The sequence below is a fragment of the Mustela lutreola genome, chromosome 11 (assembly GCF_030435805.1).
Source record: "Mustela lutreola isolate mMusLut2 chromosome 11, mMusLut2.pri, whole genome shotgun sequence".
NCBI classification, from domain to species: domain Eukaryota; kingdom Metazoa; phylum Chordata; class Mammalia; order Carnivora; family Mustelidae; genus Mustela; species Mustela lutreola.
Genome location: NC_081300.1, coordinates 102,042,140 through 102,057,639, shown reverse-complemented (window position 1 = coordinate 102,057,639; position 15,500 = coordinate 102,042,140). Strand labels below are relative to the sequence as shown.

Genomic DNA, 15,500 nt, shown 5'->3' with positions numbered 1-15,500 from the left:
AATCGGGGTGTCTCTGGGGCTGGCTCCTTGTAGAGGTGTGGGGGGAGGAGTCCCAGCGTCCAGGCCCCTGTGCCTCCCTGCCTCTCCCTCCTCGGACTCTCTCTTCCACGTTGAAGGCCCCGCGAGGGCCTCAGCACCACCGCCCAACCCCCATAAGCCAGGACCACCTCCCCAGCCCGGGGTCAGCTGACCAGCAGCCTATTCTCTTCACCACGTGGTTGAGCTGTCCTCGGGCTCTGGAGCTGGAGGCTGCCTCTGGGCCGACCACAGGAGGCGCACTATCCACCATCCAGAGAAACGCTAAGGAGCAAACTAAGGTGGGGAAGGACAGCGTCCCCAAGACACCGGCGTCTTCGCTCGGTGCCCGACGAGGCTTTGGAGACAGACCGGCTTGTAAACGAAAACTGAAGTGTAGGCAGAGCATGCGTGGGTGGTGGGAAATGCTCCAGGCCCAGCAGGTGTCAAGGTCCTGGGGCAGCGTGGGCTCAGTGCATTGGCAAGAGGGCTAGAAAGCTGGTTGGGGGAGTCTGTGCTGGAGACCCATCAGGGAGCTGTGGCTGTCGCTCAGGCTGCTATCCCGGACCAGGCTGCGTGCACGACAGAAGTTCCTTGTCTCATGGCTCTGGAGGCTGGTAGTCCAGGGTCAAGGTGCTGGCAGGACCGGTTTTCGGAGGGAACGCTCTTTCTGGCTTGCAGATGGCCTTTCCTCTGTGTGCACACGGTCCTGGTCTCTCCCTCTGTGAGGTCAGTCCTCGCACAGTCCTGCCGCCCTCTCGCAGGGTGCAGATGACCCGGCGGTCTGTTGAGTGGAAGGGGCGGGCAGGGAGAAGTTAGACCCCGCAAACGTGCTGCTCTATGGGGAGGAGGAGCAGGCAGATGGTTCTCCGCCCGTGTCGTCTCCCAGCTCGGGCTGCCATGTGCATGGAGCAGGGTGCCAAATGGCACCCTGGCCTCCACCCGTGATGTCAAGGACACCCCCTCCCCACAGTGTCCAGTGTCCCTGGGGGACTCCCGCTCGCCTTGAACAGGGGCGACGCAGGTCAGCCTGAAGTCAGGGGTGGGTGGCATTTCTCAGACAGCGGGGGCACGAGGGTGCAGGGAAGGAGCATGTCCCGAGCGTGTGATGGTGGCGAGACCCCAGCTCTCGGGGCCGGTTCTGGGGCAGGAGACAGGGTGGGAAGTCTGGGGTTCTCTTCCAATTCTGCTGTTTTCTCAGGGAGGCAAGAAGCCAGGTCATCGGCCGGAGGTGGAGGTCCACACCCCCCCCTCCTTCTTTCTAAGGTCGGGCCGCAGCCGTAAACGCATGTTTGAAAAGCACGTGTGTGTTAGGTTGTGTTCAGTCTGCGCGATTCCTCTCAGAGCAGCGGCGCGACAAGTGCGTGTCAGGTGACGGACGGGGACCCTGGGAGGCTGGGGGATGGCCCGGTCTGCAAGATGGAAATGGTGGTAGGGGTGAGGGGAGGGGGACGGGGTGGGGAGGAAGACTAGGAGAAGGCCCAGAGGGAGCAGGGAGCGGGGGCCGCTCGGCCGCCCTGCCCCCCCCATCTGGGGAGGAGTGTGTCTCCGGCCTCCACCCCCATCCAGGCGGTTCCATCCAGGTGTCTGCTGGGGGCACAGGTGGGAGGCTGGGGAGCGATGCAGCAGGCTCCTGGGCCAGGGTGGGGCTCCCGGGGAACCTTCTCAGGGGAAGGTTGCCCCCCTCCCCACACCTGGCCCCTCCCAGCCCCCACGTGGCTGAGGGAGACCCCAGGATCGGGTCTGGTTGGACTCTGTCCGGCACACCTGGTGTTTACAGCAGCCGCAGAGCGCCTAGGGCCCCGACCACGCCGCCCCCAAAGCCACCTGGGGGAAGGTGAGCTCCCCATCACCTGGGCCCGGGCAGGTCAGGTGCTGGCCGAGGTGGGATTTGAGTCGGACATGTCTGGCTCTAGGAGCCCTGCCCTGTGCACCCCGCAGGAGACGGGAGCAGACGTGAGCTTAGATCGGCGCCGTGTATTACAGCTCCTGCCTCTTGCAGCAGGAAAAGGGACTATTTTTATTTTTAACAGAATGGTTCGGTCAGATGGGCTCTGCATGCAGCCCGGGTCTGAAACCAGCAAGCCTTGACTTTATTTCAGAGAAACGGCCTGGCTTATGCAGGGACTATTTTCACACCATTTCAAGCAGATTGTGGAAAATGCCTGTTAATATTCTGCGTGCTTGAGCACTCAGCGGTGGACACAGAAGCAAACACGCTTATCTTAATTGGTAGGAGGAGGCTGTTGTGGTTAGAACGTGGGCTGCCGCCACCCCGCCCCTCCCCGCCTGGGTCAGGTTGCTTCCTTGCTTCCAGCTCCTTCCCCCACAAGGGGGTCAGAGTCATGTCTGCAGAAGAGAGCGAGGGGTAAGCCCTTGGAGGGCCGCCCAGCTTGTGGGCTCCACTCAGAACGATGAGAGGCTGCCGCGGCCACGGCTCGGCCTGCTCATCTCCAGGGCACCCATCTTCCCAGCCAACCCCAGTGACCAACCTGGGAGTTCCTCTCCTGCTGCAGCCCACGGTGCATGGTGCCTGGGCTTCCCCGGCTAGCTGTGGGGGGCCTCGGGGAGGGGCTTCATCCAGTTCACACTTCTTTCACAGAAAGCTGGCTCAGATACAGGGCCTTCTGAGAGTTTACAGTCAGGTGGAAGGTAGTGAGTTACCAGTAGTGCAGAAATTCGGTGCACAGGAGGGAGAATGGGGGACATTGATGGGGTGGTCGGGGGGGCTTTATGGAAGGGTAGGTGTTTGAGCTGTACAAGGAGGCGGATCTGGGTCCAAAACCCAACTGGGTGGCCTTGAGCAGGTCACTTCCTCCCTCTGCCTTGGTTTCCATGTCAGTGAAAAGGGGAAGAATGATTATCCTCTTGCATTTAGATCTTGAGGAGATTAGATGAGAGAATGCATATGAATGGGTCCCCTGGGTGGCTCGGGTTGGCAAAGCATGTGCCTTCAGCTCAGGTCATGATCTTGGGGTCCTAGGATTGAGACCTGCCTGCTCAGCAGGGAGTCTGCACCGCCCTCTCCTTCACCCCTCCCCCTGCTTGTGCGTTCTCTCACCCTCAAATAAATAATTTTTTAAAAAGATAATGCATACAAAGTGTTTAGCAAAGTGCCTGACACATGGTTGGTCTTCAGAAATGTGAGCAAAGACAAAGGAAGAAAAATAGCTGAAATTGGGTGGTATTTGGACAGGTGGATAGCATGATGCCAGACACATAACCGGTTCTTAATAAATATTTGTTCACTGGATGGGTGAAAGATGTTTGAGTGGTGGATGAGTGGATGTGTGGGTGGATGGATGGATGATGGTTGGATGGATAAGTAGGTAGATGGGTAGTTGGATGGATGGACGTGTGGGTGGATGGGTGAGTGGATGAATGGATAAGTGGGTGGATGGATGGAAGGTAGATGGATGGGCGGATGGATGGACGGACGGATGGGTGGGGTGGATGGGTGGGTTCGTGGATGATGATTGGATGGGTAGGTAGATGGATGGATGAATGGATGGGTAGATGGATGGATGGATGGACGGACGGACGGATGGTTGGATGGATGGATGGATGGATGAGTGGGTGGACGGATGGATGGATGGATGGATGGACGGACAGATGGACGGATGGGTGGATGGATGGATGGATGGATGAGTGGGTGGATGGATGGATGGATGGACGGATGGATGGACGGATGGATGACGGACAGATGGACGGACGGGTGGGTGGATGGATGGATGGATGGATGGGTGGTCGGATGGTTGGATGGATGGGTGGATGGGTGGTTGGATGGATGGATGGTTGGATGGATGGGTGGATGAGTGGGAGGGTGGATGGCTTTGGGAGGAGATCCTGCACAGTGAGAAAAGCCAAGCATTGAGAAGGGAAACAAGTCTCCTGAATGGCGGAGGATACTTGTCCAGGAGGAAGACAGAAGGCCAGGAAGGCAACTCAGACCTAGATGTTCCCATGTGCAAAGAGCCTGTCAGGCGCAAGTGTGGGTCTGATGGCCTCATGTCTAGTGTGGCTCTGGCAGAAGGCTGTTCCCAGTGGGGGCAGAGACATGGAACTGTAGGCACCACCCAGGGCTTCAGCTCCCCCTGAGAACAGGGGTGTGGGCAATGTTCTCCTTCCCAGAGCTGCAGAAGCTCAGGTGAGGGGAAGAGACAGCTAGGTGTTTGAGTCCTGCAGAAATCATGGGGCCAGACTCTAGACCTTCCCCATCTCCCCTCTCCTGAGGGTCCTGCCAGTCGCTGGGAGGGCAGACACCCAGCTCCGGCCTCTCTGTCCCTGTCGAGGGGCCTTTGGGGCCAGAGGGCACTCAGTGGGGGCTTAGACCAGGCATTGTTTGCTCTGTCCTCGCCCCAGACAGACAGCTCTTCTGGCCCAGGACGGCCCACCACTGAAGGCCCTGTGCCTGGATGGGGATTCTGGGGAATAGAGGGGCGCCCCTGGGGGTGTGTGGGTCCCATGAGAGAGCCACACCTTAACTCATATGGGGAAGCCGACGCTCACAAAGCTTAAGTATTTTAAGCACAGTCAGGACGTGGGTGAAGGTGGGGTTGCCAGGTAGAGCCAGCCCAGACGCCTGCCCGGCAGCCATGAGGGGCGTCTGCAGCCCGTTGGGCTCAGGTCAGCGGAGGCGTGCGTGGCGGGCTCAGGCTTCCACTTCAGGCTGCAGAGCTGGTGCCGGGATGACTGACACCTCGGGGAGTGCGGGGTGTGTGCACTTGGCCTGAGAGAAGCACGAGTTCCGGGGGCCAGAGGTGGACTCCAGTGACGGAGGTGCGTGCCCCAGACTCCGCCAGGGGAGCCCTCCGTGCAGTGGGACGGCATTGAGGAGGCGGGTCTCTGAGAGGGGGCGGGCTCCAATGGGCCCTCCATGCGCCCTGGGAGCCTTCCCTGGGGGCGTCGGTGGCCTCGCAGGAAGAGGAAGAGACGGATGTCCGTTTCTCACTCTGGACAGACTGTGGGGGACACGGCAAGAACTTCCGGCCAGGGAGCAGGCCCGGAAATAGGCTCTGACCGGGAGGCACACCGGGCCTTGCTGTGGACTCGCGGCCTTCTGAGCTGGGAGAAGTGAGGGCGTGCAGGCACCCCGCGTGCGTGTTTCCTACGGCAGCCTGGGCGGGCTGAGACTTTGAGACGGGGACACTTTGTGCTTGCGCACCGTTGCCCTGGGTGGAGTCCTGGGAGCAGTACCCACGGCTCTGGCTCTGTGTCCTTCAAACTGGGAGCCCGCAGTTGCCTGCCCCCAGTCACTCCACCACGCGTGCCTGCATTCTCTCCCTGCACCTGCTGCGGACCGGGTCCTGGGGCTGGGGCAGCCAGAGAGGCAGGCAGTCTCCCGCCGCCCCCCGGGGTCGGGAGGCCCGGGGAAGGAGGAGCCGGATCCTCTGTCCCCACCCGAAGGGGCACCCGGCCAGAGCCAGCCAGACCCTCCGCTCCCTGGGGTTCGGCCCTACATCCCCACATCTGTCCCCAGAGCTCGGGCCCTCGGTCTCCTCCTGTTCTTGGTATCCCCCGCATTTCCCAGGACATTCAGCAGTCGGGACCTGAGCAGAGAACCCAGCCTGGCGCAGCCAGAGCACATCTATCGTCAGAGGCCGGGGACCTGACCATGCAGCCGCACGGGGACCCAGGTGGCTGCTGAGGGACAGGACACCCGACTGTCCCTGTGCTCACTCCCCAGCAATCAGGAGACTCAAACCGGAGCCAGATGGAGCAGGCCACAGGGCAGGCTTACAGGGAGGCAGCCAGGGAACGCATTTTGCCGGATATTTGCATTCCCTCCTTGTTTTTTCCTGCTTTGGCCCCATAAATATTGCCATTGCAAGTGAAGATGTACCCAGCGCCCGGCGGGTCTCCGTGACAATGTATCTCACAGGCTTCGCCACGTCCTGCAAGATATTCATGGCTCCACGGTTCCAGAAGGCCGGTCCGTCTTTGGCTATTGACAGCTCAACGCTAGTTCGGGTCCCCAGAGGTCCTTAACAGACGCCCCAGAGATGGGATTTGCTGCAGCGCGTGGGGAACGTGGGTACGCAGAACCTGGGGCGGAGCCGGCGCCCGCAAAGCCAGGCGGGGCCTGTTGCTTTGACGATGCAATCGTCACAATTAATAGCAGGCGTGTTGGGTTGGCCTACATTTTCACAGGGCAAAGCAAGAGAGGGGCTGCAGCTGGCGGGTGTCCCGCTCCCTGCTCCTTCCGCCCCGCCCTCCTGGGGAAGGCAGCGGCCGAGGTGGAGGGTGCGGGAGGGCCTGGCCCGGGGCCCTCGAAGGTGATCAGCCATCTGTGCTCCACGGGCCTCGGAGTCCCACCTGCCGGGCGACCTGAGGTACGGGAGACCGCTGGTGTGGTCAGTGTGGGCAGCCCGTCCTCTGCCTCAGCGTGGGGGCCCTGGTGTGTGTGACAGGTGTGGTGGCCGTCAGGGAAGGTCAATCCTTGGACCCGTGGTGGACAGGAGTTTTGCCTCTGCCCTTCTGGGCTCCTGGGGCAGTGAGTGGGCCTTCCTGCCCCGTCCAAGGCTGCGCGCCCCACATCGGGGGCATCTGCGGACGCCATGTGCGCGGTATTCGGGACGATGCCCGCCCTTCCGCAGAAGCACAGATTCTCACAGATTCCCAGTTTTCCTCTCGTCTGTCCGTGTCCTTTCTTCCTACTTGCCAGAGATGTTTATTGCTTTTTAGCAATTGGTACTGGTGTTCATTGAAATCTGAGCTTCTTGGTGGACTCCGGGGAGGCCGGTGGTCCGTCTGCTGGCCTGGCCCACGGCTGCAGGGTGCGGGGTGGAGGGCCTGGCTGCCGAGGGCGCGGTGGCCGGCCTCGCCCGTGAGGCCCTCCGCTCTGCCTTTGAGGCAGCGTCTGCAGTGGGACTGTCTCCTGGCTGACGTCACGGTGACAGATGGAATCCGTGACTCAAGGAAGCCGGGAGCCCGGGAGCCGCGCTTCCTCCCGCGCTGAAAACCCTCGCAGCCCCCGGTATGTGCTGGGCCCCCTGTCTGGAAGGCGTGGGTCGCAGGTGTGACGTGACTCCTCTGGGGAGGGTGGCTGGAAGGGGCCCCAGGATGGGGGGAAGGGCACCGCAGGGAGCCCCCCGCCCCCACCCCCCTTCAGGGCCCACTCCCCTGCGTCTCTGGGAGAAGGATTTCAGGGTCTACTCGCAGCCCCAGCACGCGGCCTGACGGCCCTGGGGTCTGCTGCCCTCAGCCGACACGCGCTGGGGCCCAGACCCGTTTGCTTCCAGCTTCTCCCTTCCTGGTGAGTGGCCTCTGGCCTCGTGGTCACAGGGTGGCTTTCCAGCCCTGGGCACGGAGTCCTAGTTCCAGGCAGGAGACAGGGAGGGACTGCAGGGAAGAGACGGAACCCACATACACCAGCGGACTGGGCCGTTTAGACGCGTCTCCCAGAAATCCCACCCAGCAAACTCCACTTAAGTCTCATCGATCAGATCTTGGTGCCCCGCCACGCCGGCTGCAGGGTCGGCCCAGGGAGCCGCGCGTTTCCGCTGAACTCCTGTCCACCCAGATGGACTGTGCTGCTACCCGCGGAAGGGCCGGAGAGGACAGACGCCGGCCGAGCCTGCCCAGGGTCCGCCCTGCCCCTTGCCTTAGAGCTGACCTCCGCGCCCCACCCCCATCCCCGCCCGTGCCCCCACCCCTCCCCTCCCCATCCCCCCTCCCCTCCCCTCCCCTCCCCCCACACCTCTCACTCCCCCTCCTCTTCATCTCCTCCCCCTGCCCCGCGAGTGCCCTCTTGGCTGCCGTAACAAATGACCGCAAACAGGGTGGCCTTAAACAGCAGAGATCTGTTCTCTCACGGTCTGGAGGCCAGAAGCCTGAAATCAGTGCTGGCAGCTCTCAAAGACACCCCGTAATCGGGGTGAATACTTCCCCAGGCTCGGAGGGAGAATCGGTTCCAGGCGTCCCTCCAGCTTCTGGTGGCTCCTGGCAATCCTCGGCGATCCTTGGCTTGTGGACACCCGACTCCGTCTCTGTCTCCCTCATCACGAGGCTTCTCCTCTGCGTGTGGCCCTCTGAGCGCCCTCTAAGTTACCAGGACACGTCCTTGAATTTATGACGCACCCGAACCCCAAAGCCTTACTCGAGTCACACGGGCAAAAGCCCTCTTCCCAGGAAGGCCACCCCACAGGCTCCAGCTTCTGGGGCCTCTATCCGAACCACCACCTTCCCATCCGTCTCAACCAGGGGCACAACCTTTCAGCCTCCAGGCAGCCGTGAGAAACAGCCTGGGGGCAGGGAGCTGACCGCCTGTGCCGGTGTAGGGCCCTGTGCCCAAGCACACGCGTGCCGTCAGGCGGCTGGAACCTTCCACAGGAGCTGGGAGCCCGGGCTTGCACCTGAAATCTCTCTCATTGGGCAGTGCCCAGAGACTTGCTCTAAGCCCCAAGGCCCTCCCAGACCCTCCACATGGGCTGCTCTTCTCTGAAACGTCCGGGCCGTCGGTAGGAACAGCTGTTGGGGCAACCACTCTGCGGGTCCACGGACGAATCCGGATCTATCCTCCTGGCCCTGAATGTGGTCACTGTGAACCACCCCTGCACCTGCCTCGGGTCCTCTGCCTCTGGGAGCACCCAGGTCTGGGGAAGCCATTGGGGGACTGCAGGGTGTCCACAAGGTCGCTGTGCCGCTGTCAGGAGACCCGGGGCCAAGGCAGGAGGTGCAGTGGTTACACACCGCTCTAGAAGTCTGCTCCCGGCCTGGGCATGCCCGTGGGAGGCCGCACCGATGGCTTGCACTCTGCCTGGGTGCTCTGCCCTGTGCCGGGGTTGCCGGGACCCATCATCACATGCCGACGGGCTTAGAGCAGCCCAGAGTTATTCTCTTACCATCCTGGAGCTCCGAAGCCCAAAATGGGTGTCCCTGGGCTGGAACCATGGTGTGGGCAGGGCTGGGCTCTCTGGACGCTCTGGGGTGGATCCTTCCTGCCCCTCCAGCTTCGGGGGCCCAGGCGTCCCGTCCATACGGGCTCTGCCTTCAGACCTCACGGTCCCCTCGACCGTGTTTGTCAAACCTCCCACAGACTCTGTGCTTTAAGGGCTCCTGATGGCGCATAGGTCCCTCCTGGATGGCCCCAGACGCTCTGCATCTCAGGGTCCGTACAGTGATCCCGTCTGCAAAGCCCCAATTACGGGGTGTCTTTGAGAGCTGTCCTGTAGCCTTCCGTGGCCTGCCACCCCGAGCTGGCAGATGGAGACCCTCTCTGTTAACTGAATGCTATTTTTTAAAAAAACGTGAACACGTTGCTCATATTCAGAGTCGTCTGTCTTGGAAAGTCTTGGTTTTAGCCCAGGGACACCCATTAAAACGCTCCGCCGCGAGGGGGGGTCCTTCCTGCCTCTGCCTCCGCGCGGCGTGAAATGGTGCTGAAGTGACAAGCCCTTGTAATTAACGTCCTTGATGTCAAAATGCGAAATTGGGGACCTTTCCCGGTTCCCTCTAAAATCCTTCACTGAGGTGATCTGAAGTTGAAAGCGTGTGCGTAGGAGGTTGTGCAGCCTCGGTGAGCCGGGGGGGGGGGGTGTCATGTCCTTCTTTGAAATGTGGGGATAAAAGCACCGGGAGTGGGTCCCACGGCCCGGGGACCAGCCTGATGACCGCCAGCTGTCGCGACCAGCCTGTGACCCCCTCATCAAGTCCCAGCGTAACAAGCAGGAGTGGTTTCTGCTTCACTGTCGGAGAAGTCAGGCGGGTGGACGTTCCAGAGGCCGGGCTGACGCATGCATTTCCCATTGTTCTCGAAATCCCTTCTCATTCACGGGGACAGAGAGTCTGGGGCTCCGACTCCCCCACAGGAGGGAGTGGAACATTGCAAACCAGAAAAGCCGCCTCTCCCTCCCGTTCCGGAGGCCCTGGGCACCTTTGTGATCTGGCCTGTCCCTGCACCGTCCCCAGAGGGACGGAGGGCTGCCCCACACGACTGAACAGCTCACATCCATGTGTCCAGCTGTCACCGTCGGGGGCGGCAGGTCAGCCTGGGGTCTCCAGGACCGCCCGGACAAAACAGGAGCTCTGGATAGCTGAAACCACAGCCACTCATTCTTCCACAGCCTGGAGGCTCCCGGAGGCCAGGGCCCCGGGGGAGGGGGCTCCTAGAGCTCCTGGCCACCCATTGCATTCCCTGGCTGGTGGCCTCGGCCCACAAGTCTCTGTCAGGGGTTGTCATGCGGCCATCTTCTCTTTGCCAGTGTCCAAAATCCCCTCTTCCTAGAAGGACCCGACCCCAATTCAGGATGACTCTGTCTTAGCCGGTGACTCTGCAGGAACTCCATTTCCGCAGGGCCTGAGGCCAGGACCAGAGCTCGCCACTGTTCAGCCCACAGGCTGCAGAGCCTGCCTGTGCCCCATCCGGTGGCCTGACGGATGGGATGAGAGATGAGCCCCTGAGGCCGGCAGCAGGACAGGGGACATTGTGCCGCTGCCCTGCCCGGCACCAGGCCCAGCTGGGGAAGCCAGGACTTCGGGACCTGAGGACAAAAGCTGGTTCTGTAGATGTCGGTGTCGACCCCGGGGCCTTCACGGTGCTCGGGCTGTGGACCCCCAGTAACGGCCGGGCCTCTTTCAGTCTTTACAAGTTTCTTGTGGTTCTGCCTGTCCTCGTCACTCAGGGATCAAGCAGTCCTGCCTCTTCAGAAGGAAGTCTTTGTGAAAGAGTCAGGAGCCCACGAAGGGCATCCCAGGAAGGAGGGAAGATGGGGTCCCCAGAGCCCCGGGGGGGAAGGGGGGAAGCCCTGATGGGCGGAGCTGTAAGAGAGCTGGGGCAACCCAGGGGCGCCCCCTGCCCTAGGGGACAGCCTCTCCGAGTGGCAGGAAGCCTGAGGCCGCCCCCGTGGTGACGTGGTGAGGAGGCGTGTCTGGGCCTCAGCGCTCCCACCTGGGCCAGCCTCCGTTCAAGGTCCCGCCTGGTCCTGTTCTTGCTGGTGTTTCGCTGTTTCGAGGCAGGTGTCCGCGAGCACAGACGCTGTGCCTTTGCTGAGAACTCGCGGGCGTCACGAGCGTTTGGTTCCCACGTGAGCCAGAGGCCGCTGGCTAACGAGGTCACAGAACGTATTCAGGGAGGGGACGTTTACAGAAACACACGTAAAACCAGGTGGCTTGTTGGCGGGTGGATGGAAATGTGGCGACCAGGGCCTCGCGGGAACCCGACCCCGTGTGTCCCCGGGAGCAACGGCTCGGTGTCTGCAGGTTCCACGCTCCGGGATTTTTAGCTCGATCCCCACCGAGGAGAATCTGGGATGTCTCTCAGAGCCGGTGAGGGGCCCCAGCAGCCCCCCACCTGCCCCGGGCACTCAGGACCAGCCGTGAGCCTCCAACCAGACCAGATGCCAGTCCAGCCTTCAGCCTCTGGCTGTGAGGGTCCCCAACCCCAGGGCGCCCTGGGAACATTTGGGGCTCCCAGGGCCTTGCCATCTGTGCCTGCCTCCACGTCTGTGTTTCGGGGACTCTCTCATGACGCGCATCCATCTTTTACTTTCTGTAAAAGCACCAAAAACGAGGAAACACTCATGCGCAAGCCTCACAGATTTTCTGGAACACTGGCGTCGTGGGCTGCCCAGTGCCACGGGCTTCCCGCCTCCCTTCCCCTTGGACTTGGCCGGCCTCCTCCGAGCACACGGCTCTTGTCCGGGGCCCGGGGCGTGGCGGCGCGTGGCTGCTGGCCACAGCCCCGTGTCCGAAGCCCGAGCTGTATGGACATTGTTACTAATCATCCTTACCTCTCTGCCCTGAAAAGTGCCCCGAAAGTCAAGATCCAAGCCTAACGCCAACGAAGATGCACATAATTTGGGGGGATGAGTCGTGTCTGGAGGGCAAGTGAGGCTGCCTGGACATTCCACCGAGGGCGAGTGGGTGGTCAGGCCGGGCCGCGTGGCCTCCGTGGCTCGCTCGCCCGAGGCCCGCCCGCAGCCGGCACGGGGTGGTGAAGGTGGGCTCGCTCCTCTCTTGGAAGCAGCCTCCAGCCGTGGGGAGCTGGGTCGCGGTGGTGCAGCAAAATGAGCTGTTCTAAGTGAATTTGCCAGCGGCTGACAATGTGGAAGCCACGGTGTAGCTATTTCTGTCTCTCTGGGGGTAATTCAACGGCTTATTTTTAAAATTTTTATTATTGTGAGAACACTTACCGTGCCGTCTACCTCTGTGACAAAATTTTAAGTGTTGCTGACTAGGCGCGGTGACGTCCGGCAGACCTCTAGCTTACCCCTGGAGGTTCCGACGGCTCCGCAGCCGAAAAAAATCTATAAATGAGAGCAACCCCCGTCGAGGGGAAGGCCTGGGGGAACGCTTTCCTTTAGCGCACGAGGAAGTGGACAGACGCTGTCTGACGTGACACTTCCAGAAATAGACCCGAAAGCGTTCCTTCTGAGGTCAGAAAGTCACCGCGGGGATACCGGAGGCTAAAGGCGCAGCCGGGAAGAGTAGAGGGAGGAGGGGCGGGCGACTGGGCCTCAGGCTCTGGGCAGCCCTGCAGGGGCGCTGTCCGCCCGGAGCACCCCGCGTGCGGGAACAACCAGGGAAGCCCCATCTTTCGCAGGCAGGGGCTTGCCCAGGACGCCCCAACGCCTCCTTCTCGTAGCTCTGCGCATCGTTGCAGGTTCTCACATGTGCGTGTCTCACTGTGACAAGCGAAAAAGCGACAGGAAGCAGCCCCGTGAGTTCCAGGGCCTGACCCCGCTCAAGCTGGGTCCTCCCTCTGCTCCAGCCCCAGCCTGTCTGCCCTGCTGCGGCCCACCTCACGCGGGGGAGGGAGCCCCAACCCTCAGGCCCCAGGGTTTCTGGAACCCACCACAGGCCCCGCCCCAGCCCCGCCCCAACCCTAGCCACGGACCCACCCCACTCCAGGGTCCCCCAGCCTCCCCTTCCCTGCTCTGCCCCCATGCTCAGGCCCCATCCGCTGGAGCTCACGCCCTAGGGCTCCTCCCATCCCCCACGCCCCCGCCCCCACCTCCTGCCCCCACCCTCAGCCCCCAACCCCCCAGAACCCACCCCGAGGGCTCCCCCACACTGGCCCCCACCGCAGGTCCCACCCCACTCTGGGTCCCCCCACCCCCGGCTCCACCCCCCAGGTCCCCACCCTGGGCCCCAGAGCCCTCTGGGGGGGCCCGGCCTCGATCGTGGACACTGCTGTCCCCTCAGGTCTGAGGGCACATCTGCCTTTGGGAGGTGGCTATTTACAGACTTTCCAAAGTAGAAAATCCAGCACAGACATTTAAAAGTAGCATGATTAGATATGTATTTTTGGTATATTAAAATAAGAGAAAGTGATTTCTGCGTCAGGCAATTTTTCAATTTTATATGCAACGTGTGTCCTTTGGTCCCACATAAACACGAACACAGTTTTGCTGGTTCAAGACTTCCGAAAACTGAGGTCCAGGTGCCGGGGCTCCCCTCCTGCTCCCAGACTCAGCGGGGTCCCGGCGCAGGCCAATGGGAAGGTGTGTGTGGCTCCCGGGCAGGGACACAGGCTCTGCCAGGCTGGCGGCTGGCCGGGGAGGGGCCGCCGGTCAGTGGGGTTTGTCGGGCAGCCTCGGCCCGATACAGGCGCAGCCTTCTTGTTTCAGTCACGTCACAAACCTAAGGGGGTGGTTGGCGCAGAGAGGAGCCTGCTGCCCGTGCACCGGGGGGCCTGCACGTGGGGGCCGACCAGCCTGCCTTTCCGCCCGTTAAAGGACAGTGCCCTGGGGCCTCACTCCCGGAACCAGCATGTGCCAGTCACCCGTCCCAGAGAGCCAGGGTGCCGTCCCCGCGCGCAGCGGGCACTCCGGCCCTGCTCCTCTCTGGCACATGTGACCACTCCAGGGAACGTTCCGGAACAACAAGCCCCAGGCCTGACCTTCCCAGGCAGCCCATGTGCACACAGGCCTCCTCTCCTGCCTGGTCTCCCAGGCCAGCTCCGTCCCTCTCGGCCCTCCGAGGCAGGGCCCCCACGGTGCCAAGTCCTCTGCGTGGGGCATTCCGGCGCTCCCGGAGGACCGTGGGCACACCGGGTCGAGCCCCACCGTATGCGTGCGTGACGTCACAAAGACCAACAGCGTCAAGGGTCCGGGAGCGGGTGGGCAACCGCTTTGCATTCTTAAAATTAACTTATTTTTATTGAAAAATGTTTTTTGAATTAATAGACTTCCCTTGAATTCCTGGAGTTGGGCCTGGGAGACGTGGCAGCCCAAGGCTGGGGACGGGCTGGGGGCGCGGGAGGGCCCGGGGACCTGCTTGACCACCCTCCTTTCCCGTGTCCTGCCAGGCCTCGCCAAGCCCATCGGCCTGGTGGAGGGGCCGGGGGGCCTGGGCCAGGGCGGCATGGCGGCCTCGCTGCACGCGGACAGCCAGGAGACAGAGAGCAAGTACGAGGAGTACGGGTACAACGCGCAGCTCAGCGACCGCATCTCCCTGGACAGGACCATCCCGGACTACAGGCCAAAAAAGTGAGTATGGGGCCGCCTCCCAGGCGCCCCCCGGCCCAGCCCCCGTGCGCTGTGGGCTCCCGGAGCACGGACACGGCCGTGCACGGACGCGCAGGCAGGCACCCCCGGCGCAGCGTGTCCACCCTGCCTGCGCTCTGCGCTCTGGGGTCTCTGCTGTCGGTGGGTCGCGGGCACCCGGCCCACGCAGACGTGCGCGGGCCTGGGAGCCGGTGGAGACTTGTCGCCGCTCCACGCCAGGACACCGGTGAAGCGCAGGGACCTCGGGGCTTACTTGCTCGCACGGCACCCCCACCTAAAGCTGTCTGCGCTCTCCACCCTCGAGCCCCTGGCCCTCCTGCCCCCAGTCTGCCCCTGGCTGTGGCCTTCCCTCGTGGCCTCTCAGGACATGACCTCCTGTTTGAAAGCTCATTAGGTACCTTGGCGGGGATGACGTTTGAACAAAATGCCGTATTAAGTGGACATGATTACTTGAAAAAAGTCCCTCAGGCTGGCACGTGGGCCCTGGGAAGGAAAGAGGAGCTTGGCCGGGCTCCTCGCTGTGGCTCTGTCTGTGGAAAGCCCTGGGGCAGAGGGGACCCTGGGGGCTGGCAGTGGGGGGCGGGGCCGAGTGGGGGTGGGTGGGGCCAGCCCTGGAGCAAACCCCAGCACAGCGGCTTGGGGGTGTTTTCAGAATGTGTTTGAGACTGTGTTCGGGAAGTGGTCCAGGGAGCTGGGTGGAAGAACTGCGCTGCCCCCCACCCCGCCCCAGGGAGGGGAGGCCTGAGCAGGTGCATTGTGGGGGCGGGGGCGGTCCAGGTGGGGCACAGTCGCAGGTGCGATGCCCCTCCCCCAGGCCGGGCTGCGGGAACTCACCGCAGACTCCCCAGACCACGGAGTGAGCTGTCCTGGGCCAGGGGTCCAAGTGAGCCTGGGGGCACGGCGTGGGCCTCCTGCAGCCCGGCCCTGGGGTTCCCTTCACCCTGTGCTTCGGGAACAGACAGTAGGAGCGGCCTGTTCCCTGGACAGCACCGTCTGCAAGTGAGAGGTCACCGTCCACCTCTCCTGTTCCTGTGGGAC

At 62.4% G+C, this 15,500-nt stretch overlaps 1 protein-coding gene across 3 annotated transcripts in view; it reads left to right on the top strand.

The window, feature by feature from the left end:
• The window catches only part of GALNT9 (polypeptide N-acetylgalactosaminyltransferase 9), a 70,998-nt gene that overhangs the window by 7,511 nt on the left and 47,987 nt on the right, over positions 1-15,500 (top strand). Inside the window, exons 1-2 of one of the 3 annotated variants that reach the window (XM_059139978.1) lie at positions 6,935-6,991; positions 14,264-14,444. The exons of 1 other annotated variant lie outside the window; for it this stretch is intronic. In XM_059139978.1, the coding sequence (XP_058995961.1) occupies positions 14,320-14,444 (125 nt within the window). In that variant the 5' untranslated portion in view covers positions 6,935-6,991; positions 14,264-14,319. Of the gene's footprint in view, positions 1-6,934; positions 6,992-14,263; positions 14,445-15,500 lie in introns of those variants that run through there. One more of the 3 variants, XM_059139977.1, reaches the window with a different exon arrangement.